This window comes from Chamaea fasciata, unplaced genomic scaffold (genome assembly GCF_029207755.1).
Source record: "Chamaea fasciata isolate MVZ Bird 193981 ecotype frontalis unplaced genomic scaffold, bChaFas1.0.hap1 SCAF_2, whole genome shotgun sequence".
NCBI lineage: Eukaryota > Metazoa > Chordata > Aves > Passeriformes > Sylviidae > Chamaea > Chamaea fasciata.
The window spans coordinates 40,421,922-40,442,097 of record NW_027094087.1 but is presented as its reverse complement, the minus strand read 5'-3'; the positions used below and the strand labels follow the sequence as shown (position 1 = coordinate 40,442,097).

The 20,176-nt window shown below is 37.3% G+C and overlaps 2 protein-coding genes across 2 annotated transcripts; both read left to right on the top strand.

Moving 5' to 3' along the window:
- The first annotated feature begins 85 nt into the window (after positions 1 to 85).
- LOC136285910 (interstitial collagenase-like) lies at positions 86 to 6,772 on the top strand. The gene is made up of 10 exons (XM_066177421.1): positions 86 to 196; positions 1,123 to 1,367; positions 1,660 to 1,808; positions 1,899 to 2,024; positions 2,785 to 2,946; positions 3,297 to 3,414; positions 3,999 to 4,132; positions 5,152 to 5,311; positions 6,254 to 6,354; positions 6,544 to 6,772. Exons 1-10 carry the CDS (start codon positions 86 to 88, stop codon positions 6,642 to 6,644), a joined length of 1,407 nt encoding a protein of 468 aa, XP_066033518.1. The 3' UTR covers positions 6,645 to 6,772.
- Positions 6,773 to 11,676: 4,904 nt separating this feature from the next.
- LOC136285909 (matrix metalloproteinase-27-like) lies at positions 11,677 to 18,964 on the top strand. The gene is made up of 10 exons (XM_066177419.1): positions 11,677 to 11,802; positions 12,162 to 12,400; positions 13,040 to 13,188; positions 13,282 to 13,410; positions 15,179 to 15,340; positions 15,511 to 15,634; positions 16,526 to 16,656; positions 16,866 to 17,025; positions 18,561 to 18,664; positions 18,864 to 18,964. Exons 1-10 carry the CDS (start codon positions 11,701 to 11,703, stop codon positions 18,962 to 18,964), a joined length of 1,401 nt encoding a protein of 466 aa, XP_066033516.1. The 5' UTR covers positions 11,677 to 11,700.
- Positions 18,965 to 20,176: the final 1,212 nt, after the last annotated feature.

Sequence of the window (20,176 nt, the reverse complement as noted above, 5' to 3'; positions counted from 1 at the left end):
GTCACTGGTTTACTATCAGCTATATAAACACAGCTGAGAAGTGTGCTCAGTAGCTCAAGAGTGAAACTGAGGCAGACAACCTTAGATGAAAATGAAGACCTTTGCAATTCTCCTGTTGCTATATGTGACCATCTCCTCTGCATTTCCTGTGCCTTCTGAAGCAGAAAATGAAAGAAAAACGCTACAGCTTGTAGAGGTAAGTATTTTTTCAGTGTGTATCTAAAGGAAACAGAAGGAATTCTGAGAAATAACTGTAATTCCAATTCACAGAATATGGGTGGAAAGTAAATGTGCCATTTTGCAGAGGTTTTAAGAGAAAATTGTTACTACTAGCTTAGAAAATGTGTGAAAATTATGTAGAACTTATTTACCCTGAAGTCATCTGAATATTACATACTTCCCTTTTGGTGTTGTCAGTAAAGTAAAAACAAAATTACTGAGGCATGAGCTCTAGAAGAAAGAGTCAAGCTCAGCAGCAATTTACATTTCAGAATATGCTTTGAAATTTGTGATAGGACTGGTCTTAATAATATAAGGAAGGAAACGTGATTGAAGCAGGCATGTTTTTCTGTGTTTTGGCTGAAGAGATCTCTTCCAGAATATTTTGGAAAAAGGGAACTCACATAGACACAACATAATTTTCCTGAGGCAAAATTCTTGAAATTCAGTAGGAAGGCCTGAGTTTCTAGGATCATATTGTGTAGCTAAAAATAAAAGGCATGATTTGCCAAGTCTGACTCTAGCAGTAGTCACCCACTTTGGTGGGAGTCCTGGCTGTGTGGATTCTCACTGCCAGCCTTAATTTCCTTGAGACCAATCGACGAGACCAATTATAAGTTATCTTGTAAGCTTCGCTGTTAGAGTAATTGAGCACAGTAAATAATGTAGAATTAATTATTAATAGTAGGTTTTAGATTTTTAAGACGTATTTCATCAGTAAAACAACAAATTCAGAAAAGTACAGGAAAACTGCTCTGAAGAAAAGAGGCTGTTGTTGGTCCTGGTAAACACAGGGCATGTCAATATGGGAGTAATTTAAGATTATTTAGAAAATTTTAAGTGACCGAAACAGTACTAATAAGTCGCAATTCTCCTTTTTTTTTTTTTTAAACTCTGATTCAGAGTTATCTACAGAATTTCTATGACCTTCAGAAGGATCCCCAACCCCATTTAAGAAAAAGTGGTGAAAACCCCCTTACTGCAAAGCTCAAGGAAATGCAGTTGTTCTTTGGACTAGAAGTAACTGGAAAACCTGATCTTGACACACTGGAGGTGATGAAAAAACCCAGATGCGGTATACCTGATGTAGAGCGATATGTGTTCACACCAGGGAATCCCAAATGGAAAAGAAATAATCTGACATACAGGTAATCTTTCCTAATCTGGTTCAAAAATGTATAAATCTAGCACCCCAACTTTGGGGTAGGGGATCAGAAGGAATCATGTCATGGATGGACATATGGAGTGATTTAGTGATTTCTGGAAGAAGACAGACACTTTAGAAGGTGGTATCTAAAACAAAGTCTTTATTAATTTTCATTCATGAAAGATAAGTCTAAGATTTTTGATTTTTTTTTACAAGTAATTATATTTCAGCTAAAATGCTGAAATTTCAACTATTTTCTAACCAGTGTATTATGTGTTGGGTTTCCTTTGAAGGATTTTGAATTACACCCCAAAGATGAGACGAGCTGATGTAGATAAAGCAGTCATAAAAGCCCTCAGTGTCTGGAGCAGCGTGACACCACTGACATTCCGAAGGGTTGACGACAAAGAAGCAGATATAATGATCTCTTTTGCTTATAGAGGTAACAGTGATAACATAGGATATTAAATACCCATTTGAAGCTATAGAAGTAATTTAGGATTTTAACTAATTTTTTACCTCTTCATTTTAGACCACCGGGACAATTCTCCTTTTGATGGTCCCAATGGACAGCTGGCTCATGCATTCCAGCCTGGTGAAGGCATCGGTGGAGATGTGCATATGGATGAGGAGGAAGCTTGGACAAAAGATGGAAGAGGTAAGCTTTTGTAGCTAAATCTATATAGTTTTAACCTCATACAATCTTACCTCATGTGATGTTTACTATTTCATGAGCCTGACTACAGGCAGAAAAGTGAGCAAAAAGGACTGAGTTTTTCATTTATAATTGCTTGCCCTTTCTTTGTTGTTTTTTACTGCCATTTTTAGGCATGAACTTGCAGAAAATAGATATTTTGATCATAGTGGCATTTATAATGTCATATAAATATTTAGGTCCTAAGGGTTTATAATGATTTTAAATTCAGCACTTTACTTTTTTGTTCAGAGGAAAGCTAAACCTTGGATACAGGGAAATCTGTTGCTTGACTTCTGAAGGCAAATTATTTCTTTTTCTCAACCTAGCACTTCAAAGTTTAGTGCGAACTAGGGTGTTTCAAGTACCACTGAAACTGTAATCTCACTGTTTGTTTTGAAGTCCTTTTTTCAGTAGGATTACTTCCAACAATCCCTCACCATGGACATGATCCTTGACGTGAGGAGTTTATGTGATAGCAGGGGAATCAACTCGTGTTTAAGAAGGAGGGACACTAGAGAAATGACAATGAGAGCACAATTAAAATCAGACATTCTTCACATACTCATACAGCTCTTCTGTAACAATGTTTTTGTGTTGTTATGATGATAGAATTACTTACAGTCTCTCTTGTACCTCTAGTGTATATTAGTTTCCCATTTAGTCAATTGTGCTAAGTATTGAAACAGATTTTATCTTGTTCCATATGGTTTTCATCCTACAGGCTACAATTTGTTCATTGTTCTTGCCCATGAGCTTGGCCATTCGCTGGGTCTGTCTCATTCAAATGATCCTGGAGCACTGATGTATCCAACTTACTCCTACACCGACCCCAATGAATTCCTTCTTCCTCAGGATGACATTGATGGAATTCAGGCCATTTATGGTAAGAAAATATATATTTATTTATGTATATATTTGGGAGGCTGTTAAGTGGTAAAACAAAGGTATTTAATATTCCACCAAAATGAGAAGTGTAACAGTTTCTGAGAAATAGATAACGAAAGAGAGAAAATTCATGGAAGCTAACTTCAGCTGAAGTCTAGTTCCACAAAAATCTCGTTTTGGAAAAGATGAACACAACTTGTTTTATCAACATTAGAAATCTGCATTTAATGACATGCTCTAACTTTAAAATTATATCCTTTTTCATTTTATATAAAACATGTTTTCTGGGTCCTTCTGAACCCTGTCCTTATATTTCTCCACATTAAATGATAAATATTCATCCTACAGGACAGTCTACTTCTGCTGTGCAGCCAACAGGGCCCATAACTCCAGAAGCTTGTGACCCAAATTTGACATTTGATGCTATTACAACCCTACGTGGAGAAATATTCTTCTTCAAGGGCAGGTAACAACAATAAACATACATATTATTTCTTTAAAATGTTCAGTAGCTTTAAAAAATCCATGAGGGAAAACTGTCCTTTTGGAATGTAAAACAAAGAGAAGTACTAGAAGCTCATTCTCATATCATTAATCCAAAGAATCCTATTTGACAAGAGCAGGGAAGGTGACAGGAACTTGTGGGTTGTTTTCCAACTATTCTATCACTGTGCCCACCACTGTGACACACCTCTGAAATTGATTCAAATAAACAGCAAAGCAAGAGCACTCTGTTAGCATTGTGTCCATGGGTCCCACACTCATCCTCAGTACAGGAGCAGGGACAGAAGTGAAAGCAGTGCCAAGGAGAAAGATGTTTGAGCCTTATTGCCCTACAGAGACTTAGAAGGTCTTATATTCAATTTGCTTAATTTTTAGCACATAATTGAGGGGCAAAAATTACAAATGTCTTAGCTCTAGATTTCTTTTACGCTCAATGGATGGGGGTATTCACATCTCCCCTCTGTTGTACTTCAGGAGAGATATTAGTTATTTTGAATTTTGGATAGAAGTGGATTTATTTTATGACTGAAATTTTCTTTAAAACAGATACATGCTGCGCAAGCATCCTGCAAGGACAGAGACAGAGCTCAATTTTATCTCGCTGTTCTGGCCAAGGTTGCCATCAGGAATTCAAGCTGCTTATGAAAACATTGAGACAGATGAAATTATAATTTTTAAAGGTAATTGAATCAGAAGGTCTCCACTTTTTCTGACCTGTTACTTCCTGCTTCTTACAAACTGTGCAGTTATAGAAGTTAAAGTGTTTTTAAGGAAGTAGAACAGACAACCTTACAATTCTGAAAATAATTACCAGAGGATCATATTTCTGTAATGGATCTCCAGATGTCATAATCCAGAAAATTTTCCACTCTGTCACAGATAATGTCCTGAAAAAACAAGTTATGAAAGCAGCTACCCTTATTTGGGTCTAGTTCTCTTCAGGTAACAGCACTTCACTTTGTGAAGCACTACACTTACTGAATTCAAATGACAAATACAGGCATTTTTATGCTACAGTTACTGATATGCTTATTAGTATTTGTTATATTTTTAAAAAATGCAAAAAATATGTTGATGGAAAATTGTACTGTGAGAGGAAAATTGCTCACTGAACTAACAATCAGTCCTTCTTTTTCAAGGTCTCAAATACCCTTTAAATATCTCAAATAAATTCATTATGCACAGACTATAATACATGATCTATTACCATATATAAATATGTTAATTGCATTAAAAATTACCAAAGCATTTTGACTAGACATGTGCTTTCCTTAATAGTTTAATTTGATGCACATTTCCTAGTTTTGAAAATATTATATGGCTCTATAATCAAATAGGATATTACAGGAATATAACAAATTCAATATCCCCATCCAAGGTCAATGGTTTAACTCATCAACCTCCTGCCCTCCCCCAGTTGTTATACAGAAAAATACCTTATATTAACTTTTAAAAGTTCTGGGAAATATTCTATCCAACATACCTCATGATTCTAATGTTTTATTCATAAAAAGAAAAACCATTTCCCCTGTCTTCATGATTTAGTCCCAGTGAAAGAATTAGAAGCATTTTCTAAAGTAGTAAACTGGAAGGTGTAATACTGACATCTAGACACACTGTCTTCCAGACATCTAAACCACAAGTTTCATTTGCTTTTTATAAATGGCAAAAACAAATGAAACTTGCTCATATTTTTCAGAGGATAAATATTGGGTCATCCGGGGATACGATGTTCTACCTGGCTATCCCAAACCAATCTATCACTTTGGGTTCCCGAAGACTGTTAAAAGAGTTAATGCAGCTTACAATGATGAAACCACAGGAAAAACATACTTCTTTGTAGCTGACAGATACTGGAGGTAAGATTTAATGTTCATTTACCAGAAGACGTTCTCATTTCCCTGGGGACTGATGTACTATATATAGTTTGAGTGGATTGATGTTTAAATCAGGAATATCCCAGAAAGTTAAATGTGTTTCTTTGGAGGGGTTTTTTTTTTGTTGGTTTTATTTTGGGTTGCTTGTTTGTTTGTTTGTTTGCTTTTTTAATTAGGTATTTGCTAGAAAATGTCAGCTTTTCATTCAGGATTTTTTTCCTAAGTATGAGATTCCTGTAGCAGGATTATAAGTACTTCCACCAGAATGAAAAGCTATCCAATAAAAAAAGAGTCTGTTTCTAGTAGATTACTAACATTTGCTCCACAACAGTGCTACTTTTTTATGCTATATTGTAATAGTGTCCACTTTTAATTCACTTTTCAAACGAGTCATCAATGCAAAGTGTTGTAATTTAATTCCTCTACGGAGTAATTATGAATATTCTCCAATTTTAAGGTTGTTTTTATTTCTAATTGAAGCTGGTGACAAATTCCAGAGAGCAATTTTGTTTAAGAAGTCCATCACTGGTGCTAATTCAACTATGGTTCAGGACTGTGCTACTGTCTTCTCTGAAGTTTTATGTTTTGTTTTCATGTTGAACTGGATATTCAGTGCCTTGAAATAGAAATTCATTTTATGTGCAAGTGATGGCCAAGGCTCCGCTAGTCCAGAAATACAAAAATAAATTTCTGAGCTGTGTTTCCAGGGTCCCTGGGAACACTGTGACAAATTTTACCATAGATAGGATTTTCAAATCTCAGAGAAATCTCTAAGAGAAATTTAATAATAAGAATCAAAAAGCTAAAGTTCATCTCTATGAGTCTTCCTAGTAACAGTAGAGTTGCCTGCAAGAATTTGCTTTTGACTTTCAAAATATTGTCCACTTCCTCATAAATTGTAATGACATTTCTTTTTCTTCTAAGATATGATGAAAAGAAAAAATCCATGGATCATGGGTATCCCAAGAAAATAGTCTCCAGCTTTGGAAACATTGGCAGAGTTGATGCTGCTTTCCAGAAAGATGGTGAGTGAAACTTACCTTTAATCTGTGTTTATGTGAATATTTGGGCTTCTGTAGATAGCATCAATTTTTTTCAAAAAGCTGTTATTAAACTTAATGAGAAGGAAACAAAAAATATCAGGTATATATGGACTGATAAAACAATGAAAAAAGTCACTTGTGAAATGTAATTATTTTAAATTTTGCTCCTAGGCTATGTGTATTTCTTCCATGGAACAACTCAGTTCCAGTTTGATCCTCGTGCCAAACAGATTGTTGGACAAACGAAGAGCACCAGCTGGTTTAATTGTTAATTGCAATGTTTTTCTATATGCACACTGTATGTTTTTAACTGCTGCGTTTTTTCAGCGTTTCATGATTCTCAGGTCAGAATGGATTTCTGTTCAAATTCTATGGCACTATAGTCTTAATAATTATTTATTTTAAGCCAAATATATATATAATTTATCACAACTTCTCCTGTTGTGATCAGGTTTCCTAATAAATTATATTTCTCATATAATTTTGTCCTTGATGTCTTTTTTTGCCCTGATGGTCAAGAGCCAAGACTAGCTTTCAAACACTAAAAATTTTATTCTGGCAGAAAATGTCAGGTTTTTTCACAAAGACAGGGAAAGTAGGACACACTTGTCTCTGAACCCCCCATTCCTCACAAACCCTGGTGAAAATCTGATGGTTAATTATTTATGGCTCATTATCATCAGTGTACAGATCTACTTCCACTTTCTGCTCCTCTTTCCCCTCTTTCCGCTCTTAGGCTACACTCCAGGGTGTATGTGTTTACAACGGTGGGCAGAGGGCAGGGGAAAAGAATATTCTCTTGGATTTGGGTTTGGAATCTGGTTTCAAGTACAGAAACACAGAAATGTAGATCAGAAAGGACCCCTGAGATAAGAAAGAAGTTACTTGCTCTCAAAGGCAGCCACCTCACATAATAAACAAATAAACTTCTTTAATTAAAGTTCTTTCTACTCTCTTACTACTCCAGTAGTTACTAAATCCCACCTAATCCCAGTGGGTTAAGAATCAAGAAGTTTGTTTAAAAGATGAAAATTTCTGGCCAAAAATTTTTCTGATAAAAATTCATTAAAGGACAGCTTGATATCCAGCTTGATCATATTTTCTGCAAAAGCCCTAAATTAACATGGTGTTTGAAGGGTTATTCACTTTCTCTTCAGTCTTTGTAGCTTAGCTGATAACATTAGAAGACATATGAACAGAACAAAATCTATTATATTTTATTTCTGTATAATTCAACAGGCTTCAGAGGAAGGTTTAAGGATAGTGTAATAAAAGATACTATATTTTGAGAAAATAATGTGTAGTCTCATTAAAACATATCTGTTTCATTTTTTTATTACTTATCTGTCTGTATTAGAAGGCTATTAAATTTTATCCTTCATAAATAAAGAACAGACTCGGTTGTCTCTTATTTTTATTAAATTCATTAGAGATCAGACTCAATACTATTCAAAGATAAGAAATTGTATAACTGAAAATTCATTTGATCATATACTTTATAAAACCTAAGAAAATATTACAAAATAATAAAAATAAATTGTAGCAAATCAAAGGCTTTAATTAAGAAGTTAATTTATGTGAATCCTGTTCTCACAGGGTGTTATAGGTACTAGTTCTTTAATATCAAACCTCAGTAGCAATGCTATTGAATGATATTTTCTTGTATAAGCCAGTGCTGCTGAATGGCAATTAAACCGAAAATTATTTTAGTAGTATATAAATCTAAATTGATTGTGTTGTGTTCTGCTTTTTTAGCAGAAATGGTCTACAAATATAACACAAGATTTACAAGCAAAGATAATAATTCTTACTAGAACAATTTCTATTAAAAAATAAAAACTGGGGGCATGTGTTCCCCACACATACGAAGTCAAAGCAGAGGATCTCAAGGTGATGTCAAAAGAGTTTCTCAGATTTAGAAAAAAAATGCTAGTCCCTCTCTAGAAGCAAACAGTGGTGAGTACTCATGGGGCAATGAAAATGTTAAATGGGACATGAGGGGTAAGGAGGTGGTTATATTTCAGAGGAAAGAGAGCTAAAGGGTAATTTACAGACTGTGGAAGATGAAGTTAAAAATAGGATGCAGTTTCTAATGCAATATTTTTAGTCCATGCCTTTTCGAATGCTGTTCAATTTTTAGTTACCAGACGCAGTTTTGAAATTCACTTTGTGAATTTCCCATGAGTAGGAAGACGAGTGCTCAAAATGAAGTGATTCGTTTGTGAGAAATCTGCCCCGTGCTTATGTGAGAGAACACTTCCTCTGCCTGCGGGAGCGCAGCGATTGCTCCATCCCAGCCACACCATGAAGAGGAGGCACATCTGGTGCCAGCTGCTCTTGTCTTCCTCCAGGCACAAAGCAGGCTTTCAGTAATTAGGAATTGGGGGGTGTTCTGTCCATAAAATCACCTGTCTTTTTTTTTCTTTTCCTTTTAATAAGTTTACCTCTATTTGCTAATTACTGTACTATGTTAACGTCCTGTACCCCTCCCCAGGGTCTTTCTACAGGTGTGGTGTGTAATTGTAGCCCATATCATTAGTAAGACAGATTTGCTCAGCCAGGAATTCAATTCCCTAAACATGTTTAGTGCATTTGCAGTTCTGTAAGGTCTCCTAGTAACCCATGCAGATATGAAACAGGACTCCTGGGAGCCCATCAGTTCCCAAAGGCCCACAGAGACTACATGGTCTCTGGGGACATGTGTTGGCATGGTTGAGTCCTGCCCTCACATGCTGCAGTCTGCTAAAAGTCCATCAGGAGTCAAAGACAGTACATGGACCATTTGCCCCATGATTTTCACTCAAGCTGAGAAACAATTCAATTTTACTGGCTCCGTGTAAGGATTGAGCCTGAAGAGTAGTGGCACAACTCTTCTAGCTGAACAGCTCTCTAGTGCCATTGAGGTGCCTAAAGGTTTCCAGCTGGCTTCCAACTACCAGTCTAGAAGCCACATGTCCCCTCTAGGTTCTGGATCACAGCTGCCAGTGTGGCTTTCTTTTTAGAGATCTGTCTTACGTTTTTAAATGGATTTATTTGCTTGTCTCAAAAGTTTCAAAGCTAGAAGGAATGACCATGGTGCTACAGTCTTATTATATTCATATCAGAAAACACAAACACTCTTCAGGGCTTTTGCACCAAACATGTTTTCCCATGGCACTAGAATACATTTTTGGAAAACATGTTTTGGCTGATGTGAATCCAATTTTATAGAAAAATCAAGAACTATGGGCAGATTTGATATGAACTTGGAGAAGTGGCTGGCTATCAGATCCCCAAAGCTGTCTGCCATGTAGAAGAAGGATAGAGACAATAAGAGCAGCCAGGTTAAGATCAGCTGCATCTAACTGTATGCATTTATTAGTTAAGCTTTCTTCTACAGAAAACAGAAATATATATCTCTGGAGAGGGATTCAAGCAACTATCTTAAAATAGGATTATCTGACCTCTACAATGTCTTCATTCAATCTTGAGAAGTTGAAACCTCTAATTTAGACTACATTTTTAATTTCAGCTAATATTAGTGTTTGCTCAGAAGACATTTGAATGACAAATGATGGAGATCTACATCACAGAAAACACTACCAGGGTTTTGCAACCTGGCCATCTACACAAGGCAGCTGCCAGGTCCCACTGCCCAAGGGAGGGAGACCAGAAAAAGTTCACAAGTGATGTTTCACAAGCATGTCTACAGCTGGCCTTGGTGTCTGGGAAAAGAAGAAGCTGTATAAGTAGCTTCTGGTTACAGTTTCCTAATGCTTATCTGACATTTATTAGAGTTGGTGGATGTTGAACTACCTCATGGCTTCTTTTCTCCTCTTAGAAGGCAGCAACGTTGTGACCCTATTTTAACCCAGAAAGTTCACTGCCTATCCTCATCACATCAGTAGTACTGATGATGTTACAGGGAGCATCCTAGGAACCAGAAATACTGCTGCAACACAGTCATGACCTTAAAACTATACCAGCGGGGACTTAACATTCCTAGTTGTTCACAACATGGGTGTCTGTTAGGTAGCTTCCTAAACATGCAGTATATCAACAAAAATGTAATCAATACGGTCAATTATATACAGAACTGAATGGGACCCATACAATGCAATGATAATAATCAAGAGAAGGGTTTGATTTCTTTTTTTTAAAGAAGCTGAGAAATGCCTTTAACAACGAGTTTAACAACGAGGTTATTGGCATGAAAAAATTCATCATTAATGCCTCCAGCTGAAGAAAAGTTGGCTGGAAGGGAGAGCAAAAAAAGCCAAAAAAGGAAGCATGGATTTCCTGAAAAAGCCATGGTCCAACATGAAGGCATTTCTTTCAACCGTTTTGTAAAAGTTGAGTAAATGCTGTGAGAGCTTCTCTGTGGTGCCAAACACCTTCATCTCTCTTTGCTGCCAGTGGAAGAGGAAGGTGCTTGGCTGGAACAGGGTGAAATCCCATAATTTGTCATAGACTGTGTGACTCTTGAAACTTCCCTTATTCTGAATTACTTAAGACAGGAAATAATCATATCCCCTGTGGCTAATGCGGTTAAACTGAAAAAACCCTTTAGTGATGAAATGTCAGATAGAAAGATTAGATAGATAGATAGATAGATAGATAGATAGATAGATAGATAGATAGATAGATAGATGCAGAGATATAAGATTATTCACATTCTTTAGGCTCAATTTGTAATGTAAAATCGATTTCATTCATAAATATCTTGGATTCAACCAGAATAATTTGAAAGAAACACTTGTTTCAAAAAGTTGCCAGAAAGATGTGAGTAGGGAATTGGCATTTTTATCCATTTCCCAAAACATTCTGTCTCACTTTACGAATCAATTTGAAAAGAAAATATTCTGCTCACAGCAGTTTCTCCCAAAATTTGTTTTGTTTGTTTTTTTATGAGTTTCATACCTCACACACATTTCTCATTTTCTAGGCTGAGAATATAGAATCCCCCTACATTTGGTGGTCCCATTTCACACAGGTGTGTTGGGACAACTTACAAGGTTCTGCATTTGTCCACCACTTAATCTGGCATGGAATTGCTGAGGTTTGTCAAAGTCAGTGTAAAATCACTAAAATTGAGTGCCAGTTTTGAAAGGGTAGCCAAGCGCCTTAGACATATTCAAATCTCAACTGACTTCAGATGACTGTGAAATCGCATGGGCTCAATTAAGTTTTATTGTGTCGATCTGCACAGTGTTACAGCTTGTGTGGAGGGAATCAGAGCATGATGAGCTCTGAGTCAGTCTACAGCTGACTCTCCAAAGCACCCCATAACCATACAAACTGGGACTGACACCAGACAGCTCTCCTACCAGCACAAGGACGAGGGTGAAAATGAAGGCTCTTTCACTTTGGCTTGTAACATGCACAGCTGTTTTGAGCACTCTCCCCATCCACCCAGAGAAAGACAATGAAGAAGATGCAAAGCTTGTACAGGTAACTGCATTGTCCGTATCTGGGATCTATTGAGCCCTCTATTTTTAGACCTATTCTGTGTGTTCCAGTTGCACAGCAGCTTGCTGCTTTTCTGAGACAATGTTATTGCATAGACCTCTGTTGCCTGAACTTTACTAAAGTAGGATAAATCCATACAAACTGGAAATGTCAAGTAAATAAGATTCAGGACAATGTTGTCTGTTTCTGTTTAGCTGTGATCCTCAGGAAAACATCTGTTGTGCTCCAAAATCACAGGCAGAAGGTTTTGCCAGCAACTTACACAAACAACATTAGTCCTAAGACATTTATTTGTTCAAGAAACAGACCAAAATGTGAAACGTGTCACCTTTTTTCTCTAGAACTATTTGAATAAGTTCTATGCTGTTGAGCCAGATCCAAATCAACTTGGATGGAAAATAAATGCTGAATCAGCAACTGAAAAACTTCAGAAAATGCAACAATTTTTTGGTTTGAAAGTAACCGGAAAACTGGATAACGAGACACTAGAAATGATGAAGAAACCCAGGTGTGGAGTTCCTGATGTGGGTCTCTATGGCTTCACTCTGCCCGGATGGAAAAAAACCAAACTGACATACAGGTAGTATTTCAGTAATTACTTTTTGAGCTTACATCTTATGTTTATGGGTATCCAAATTTGTTATATTTAGATGTAACTTCTATAGAAATTGTTTTCTGTTGGGAATACAAAAATGTTTCGTTCTCCACAGCTGTTAGGTATGCATACTCCTGAGAGGAATTCCTGAAAATCAAGCTGGGTATTTTACATTAACTGGTTCAACCATAGTATTCTTCCTGTCATTTATGACTCCTGACAAATATTCTGTAAGCCAAACAGAAGCATCAATTGCACTCTGCACAAGGCTCATTATCTACAAATTTGCTGAGACAACAGTGTAGTAGTCACAGAAACCTGAAGAGGTGACTTTCCTCATGCTCAAGTGTCAACCTCCTGGCTAAGGCCCATTTTAAGAAAAAAACTGATAATGTGTGCACAACTATTATCATGAAAAAGACATATTGGACAGTTAGTTGCACATACTCAAATGAACTCAGTTTTCACATACCAAACTCACTCAGCCCAAGACGAATCTTGGGAACTATTTGTTTAAAGGTTACATTGTTTCTTATATTTTCTGTTCATCTTCTTAACCATATTAGGGATTTTTTCTTTTCCCTGTAAATACTAAATATTATACTTGAATTCTCATAATTGTAGAATTGTGAACTACACACCAGATATGAGCAAGGAGGATGTGGACAAAGCAATTGAGAAGGCATTTAAAGTGTGGAGTGTTGTCACCCCGCTGATTTTCACTCGCATTCGTAAGGGAATAGCAGATATAATGATTGCTTTTGGGACCAAAGGTAATATGAACACTGCATACAATGATGAAATCCATTAATAGATTTTTCAACAGTCATAACCTAAGCTTAGTGTTGTATCAATCTCATATTTAGTTCATGGACATTGCCCTCGCTATTTTGATGGCCCCCTTGGAGTTCTTGCTCATGCCTTTCCACCTGGTAATGGTCTGGGCGGTGATGTGCACTTTGATGAGGATGAAGACTGGACCACAGGCTCAGCTGGTAGGTTCAAAAAGGGTTTCTAAAGTGTCATGCATAAATTTCATTCTGATTTATTTAAGTGAGGGAAGAGACTGAGATTCAACACTGCATTAACCATAAGAGCAGTTTGAGGATGATACAGGCTGTCCTCCAACTGGGATACTTACAATGACATAGACATAAACTCACCTTGATCTATTCTAGTCCTTATTTAGCCCTGATACAAATACCAACAGGACAATCCTTTTCAGGTAGGAATTCCACAAGCACAGCCACCCTTACCTGGCGGTTGGTGGTAGCCCAGAGTTTCACAACCCTTGATAAAAGCTTTCTCTTTTCCCCTCCTGGTGCACACCAGGCCTGGCATGACCATGGCCTGTCCTTTGCAGCTGCTGCCAGAGAACTGAAAAATCAATACGGCCACCAGGGAAAATTAAGACTGCACTAAAAATTCCAGGGTATGTTCAACAATAGGCAGCAGAGAGAACACTGAATGCCCAACCTCAATCTGTCTGGGATATCTTCTCCGCTCAGGCTCCAGACTGGCCGTACAGCACCTACTGCCTCTGGCAGGTCCATCAGCACACAGACATATTACCCTCTGCTACTTTGGATCCTTTTCTCATCCACTTATTGAGATGGAATCTGCAACAACAGAATTGAGGTCAGAAAGAGCGAGGCACTAATGAACAGAAAGGTGCTGTAAAACCACTGCACAAGGAGGAAAGTGTGGGTTTATTGTGGTGGGAGAAAAAGAGATGGATGAGGGCTGGACATGTCATGTGATTAGATGTAATGTCTTCCCCATACTGGGACTGAATGGGTCAACCATAGTTCTTCCACTGATCCTCAGCAGCACAGCTCCAGCAGCCAGACATTGCAGAACCCATAGCACTTGGAAGACTCGTGAGAGGGGAGGACTGACTGGAAATATGCATGGAAAAAATGAGGCTTTATTTTGTTGGGGTTTTTGAGAAATTAGTGTCTTGGCTTCAGCCAGCCTTTCTTGGGCAATCTATGACCAGTCCTCTCCTCTGCCACAGACTTGTGATCTTCATTGCATCTGTTGACATTTCTGGATCTTGGTCTGCAGGGCAGATGATCATTCTTCCCTAATTCAGGAAGGCATGTTACTTGGAGGGATGCATGGTGAAGGAAATTCCATTTTTATTTATTTATTGTGTTAACATATTTCACTAGGAATAAGCATGCAGAAGCATAATATTTTAAAAAATTATTTTGTTTGATGAATCTCCAAAGAAACCATATGCTTTAAAGTCCCAATGGTAGAAAAGTAAAGCATTCTGCTAACATTTTATTTTTCCTTGTCTATTCATGATCTCACCTTTCTTTCTCAGGTTAGTAGGAGGGAGAGTGACACACAGAGTGACACTGATATCCGCAGTGAGCACAGAGTGTGTCTTCCTGCCTTGCCCTGGAGAGCTGTTTGTTTGATCTGACTCACTATCTAATCTGTTCTACCTCAGCCAAGAAACCCTGCCAGGACATTCCAAGGAGCTGCACCCACACTCACCTCAAGATATCTACTCATGACACACACACACTTTCAGTAGCTAACAGAAAGCAAGAGGGTCAAAAGTCTCTTCTTTCCAGTGGGGGAAGTCGACAATCTTGTCCTATACAAAAATCATGTTCACATGGATGCATTCCCTAGTGAACGTCAATAGATTGTATGAAAACTGCCGCTGAGCAATAGCCCTGCTGTGATCGTATCAGACATTTACTGAGTAAAATTTGACTGATCTCTTCTCTCTATCCATTTCTTAAGGGTTCAACTTGTTCCTTGTTGCTGCTCATGAGTTTGGCCATGCCCTGGGTCTCTCCCATTCTAATGATCAGAGGGCGCTCATGTTCCCCAATTATGCCTACATCAGCCCCAGTGAATTGCCCCTCTCTCCAGATGATATAAGTGGCATTCAGTCCATTTATGGTGAGTAAAATTCACTGTTTTAAATAAAAGCAAGAAGGGGATAAATAATCTATTTCACAAAGTTTCACCATAAACTTAATCATATTTGCATAATATTTTTTAAAAAGCAAGGTGTTGAAACCTTAATATTTCTACAATTTGGTATATCCTTTCCAAAATGTCTCCCTCAGGATCCCCACCAAATGCCCCAGATGAAAGGCCTACTATCCCTACCTCACCTAAAACCTGTGGGTCCCAGATGTCTTTCGATGCTATAACGACACTCCGACGAGAAGTCATTTTTCTAAAGGGCAGGTAAATACTGATATGACATTTGTCTTTGTGGTGTTTAATTTTTCTTGATTTATATTTTAACACTTTTGTGGTTCACACGTTTACAGGATTTACAATGAGACAAATTGATTTCAATTAATGGAAATTAAAGTTTTATCAGGTATTAGCTATATTAATAATTTCACACAATCCCCTGAAAAAGCATTTCATTTTTTTCAAGAAAAGAGCTCTGTCTCAATGAGACCTTATTCCCAAATGTATAGATGGTTACACTGAGTAGTGACTTGACTTAATGATGCAAATATTCCCGGAGAATTGCATAAAGGTTTGGTTTGGAAGGTACCTCAAACATCATGTAGTTCCAAGCAGGGACACTTCCCACTAGACCAGGTTGTTCAGAGCCCCATACAACCTGGCCTTGAACATTTAATTAAGTGTTTAATTAATTTTACTTATCTAAGTAACTAACTAACTAAGAAATAAATATGTTTGACAATACAGTTGAGCTTCTCCTCCAGTCACCTCTGCAAGCCCAAAATTACCTGGGGAATTTATCTGCTGAAGACACCACAATAAGTCTTACCTGGGCTCCTACAACCCTCTTACTATACAGTACAGGTACAATGTGAAATATTCAGCTGCTTATAACTGATCCCATTTACCAATCAGTATCAATGAAATGCCAGAATGAAGATTGAAAAAAAAAAAAAAAAACAAAAAAAACCAAAAACAACAACAACAAAAAAAAACCCTCCAGCACAGGGAGTTATTTCCTCTCTAACATCCTTTCTAACACATCTAGCCAGGTAGTTCCGCTGACAAGAAAGAACTTGCAAGTGACAATGTTGTTACACATATAGAAGTTTCTGTGGTTTGTTATGTACTACAAAATCTGTTTCATATTTAAATCAGGCACTTATGGCGGGTATATCCTGATAACTCAGAAGCTGAACGGGAATTAATTTCTGTCTTCTGGCCAAATTTGTCTCCTGGTATTGAAGCTGCATATGAGAACACAAAAGATCAGATCCTACTTTTCAAAGGTGAAGTATGGGATTTTCTTTAATTTTTTTTCTTAATTTAATTATGTGGGAAGAATGGATGTGTGCATAAAAATAACTTTTCAAATAAATAAAATAAAAACTCAGAATATTTCATCTAGTTTTCCTACAACCTAAATAAAGGAATGCATTTTATAATTTACTGTCTGAAAATGAGTGGTGAAACTAAATATTTTCATTTCTCCTAACAGGCAACAAATTCTGGGTTATCAGCAGATACCAGGTGTTGCTTGGTTATCCAAAAAATATCAACACACTGGGCTTCCCTAAAGGTGTCAAGAAAGTTGATGCAGCTGTTTGTAATAAAAATACAGGGAAGACAGACTTTTTCATAGGTGACAAGTACTGGAGGTAAGAAGAATTGACAAACGTTTCCCTATTAAGGACTCCAATATAATCTGGATAAAAATTAAAGCATCTATGTGATAAAAGAGAAAGTAGACCTTTTAGGTAATTATATGTAACTAGATAATTCTAGTAATCCTACTTTTCATAGAAGTGCTTCTTTGACTCCTTCGTTGGGAGAAGAGTATAGTTTCATCTTTTGAGATCTTAAGGGTGTCTTGAAGTAGGCATTCAATAAATGGACATGCTTGATACATTATCCCTAGAAGCTGGAAAAAATTCAGCTTATAGAGACTTCTACAAATACAAAAACATCTCTAAATATTAAAGATCTAAGGTAACCTACTTAAGCAGAAGGTTGGCTGTGATGACTTGTGCAGGATTTCTCTGGTTTCTGAAAAGTCCTAGATTATTTTATCCCTTTCAGAAAAAGGAAAGTGAGAGTTCCTTTTCTGTCTTAGACTGGTTAGAACCAGCTTTTTGACATGTTCCCTCTAAATCCTATTCCCAAACTGGCATGAATGTGTCCTGGATACCCAGAGAGCAGGCAGGTGGAAGAAAGAAGCCAGTTTTGGGAAGCCGAAAATTTCTTTCTGTATGCAAGGACAATGGCTGCTAAGGTCTTCCTCAGGCAACCCAGGCAAGCGTGGGTCACACAGATTTTATTGTGACTAATTGTGGGATTCCTCAGTGATACAGAGTCAGCTGGATTTTGAGATTCCTGTGGTTTCCTGTTTTTAGGTCTTGATTAATTTGGGTAGAGTATTTACAATATCTTATTGTTATTTTACTGCTTTGGTCACAAGACAATAGCATGCAAGAAAACCAAAACACGCATTTCTTACCTAGTAACTCATTCTCTCAGCCTCATGTGCCTGGGAAAACTATTTCTTGTATCCAAGGAGAAGAAAAACAAAGGCTATGTTTACTTGTTTTGTTTTTTGGGTTGTTTGTTTTTTTTTCCTGAGAGGGTTCCTCAAATCTGGAAGAACATTTTAGGTTCTCCTTTCAACTCCCTTAATTTAGCCCCATCTCACAAAAATTGTCCTATCTCAGTTAAGAAGAACTTCATTGTATTAGAAATAAGCTATCTTCCTTGCCATAAATATGTCAGCTAGTGGAGGACTATGTGCAATAACTTATCCAAGTGTGCGAGGAGGAGTCAAAATTCATGCTATAAATATGTGCTGTAGCAGGAACAAATCTGTCCAGTTTCCAGGCACTGTCACACTCTCATCATGAGAGGAGGTAAATCCTATCCCTGGAGTCAAAATTGTGGGTGTTCATTCAATTTTTCTCACTTAGGATGCTTCTTTGGAGCTTTACCTGCCTTTATCAGCAAAAAAGCAACAACCTCATGGAAAACACAGTGGCCAGCAACCTGTAGCCATTTGTGCAAGTAAATAACACAAATTTCTCTTGCAATCCCAGGGATACCAACTAAATTGCAGATGGTGGAAACCTTTTAAAAGCTGCTTAACTCTGTGCAGAATTAAAGTCTAAACTCCAGAAAATTGCGTGTCTCCCATCATATGATTTAGGTTTGATGAAAACAGCCAGACCATGGAGAAGGGTTATCCTAGACTGACAGTCGATGAATTTCCAGGAATTAGTCAAAGGGTTGATGCTGTTTTTCAACAGAAAGGTAAATGAAATGAGCTTTTAAGTAAAATCAGTTTTGTTCTAAAGATTTTAAGTTCTGAAATTGTGATGAATGTCATTAATGCTGCATCCTGCAAAAAGACAGCAATGAAGAGATGCTCTTCTGTGTGTACAAAGGTGATTTGGCAGAGCAAAGCCATTTCTTGTATCTGTAACATAATGCTTTGCTTTTTCATTTCCAGGATTATTCTACTTCTTCCATGGATCGAAACAGTGGGAGTTTGACCCTATTGCTAAAAAAATTATCAGAGAAATGAAGAGTAACAGCTGGTTTAACTGTTAGCATCATTAAACTTTCTTACATTCAGCACAAGACAATAAATACCATTTCAGAGATCTCAGAAATTGTTTGTATGTACACTGCTCTACAGAATAGGCAACAGGATTATTTTTCATAAATACTTTTCATGTATTTTAATAATTAACATGTCAGCTCAAATTTTACTTCCAAAGACTAGAACAAAATTGTATTTTTCCCATAAGTGGAAATTGTACAAAATAATTTATTACTTTATGCTCCAGATGGTTTGGGGATTTTTTTAATATTATGGCAATAAACAGTTTTAGATTGATGGCACCTGTTTTTTGCTTCATCTGTTGAAGGCATTCTACATTTTTGAGGAGTGAAAGGCTGCAGGTTAATATGCTAATGTCCCTCCAGCATACAATGTTTGTACTTTTCCTCTTTTCTCTCCAAAGAACAAGCTTCTTTTCTCTCCACTGGAAAGATACAGGCTTTCATTAGTCACTTGCTATTCTGCAGAAGATGCATTCTCCTCTCCAGGTACTTCTTTTACATTTAGTTCTGGAAACAGACCCAGAACACCCTGCCAAATTGTTGGCCATGCTGCGTGCATGACTGGGGATATCTGAGAACCTGGCCTCAGTACTGGTTTGTCCTGCTGTTCCCTGGTTCTCACATATTTGTCTGGTTTACACACCTCTCACACGCTTTAGTAAAAAGTTTCTTTTTGCTATGTATTTTTGTAGCAATGCAATGACCCCAGTATGAACCTTGCCCACCTGATTTGCTGTAAACAGCAACAGTACTGCTGTGTTGCTGCTATTGCTGTCAGAAACCCACTGGCTTTGGTCCACCCAGGAAATCAAAGTAAAGGGTCAAATGTGAGGTTTCACTACTCTACAAGTCTAATCATGGTGAACATCATCACCATTTAGATCCCTAAGAAAATTTAAACTTAAAGTGGGGTGACATGGTAGAGATTTGAGGGAAATTCATCTGACTGCTTTAGCTTTCTGTCTAGATATATGAGTTAGGGAAGATCCCTGTACTGAAAGAAGAGGAAGACATTTTCCACTATGTTACTTCTTTTCTCTTTTCATCTCATCTCATCTCGTCTCATCCCATCTCATCCCTTCTCATCTCTTCTCATCTCTTCTAACTCAAAGACTCTGCTGGGGCAAAGCAGTGTCTCCAGCCTCCAGAGAAAACATCTCTTGGCAGGGGAAGGTTACCCAACTATCATAGAGTAGC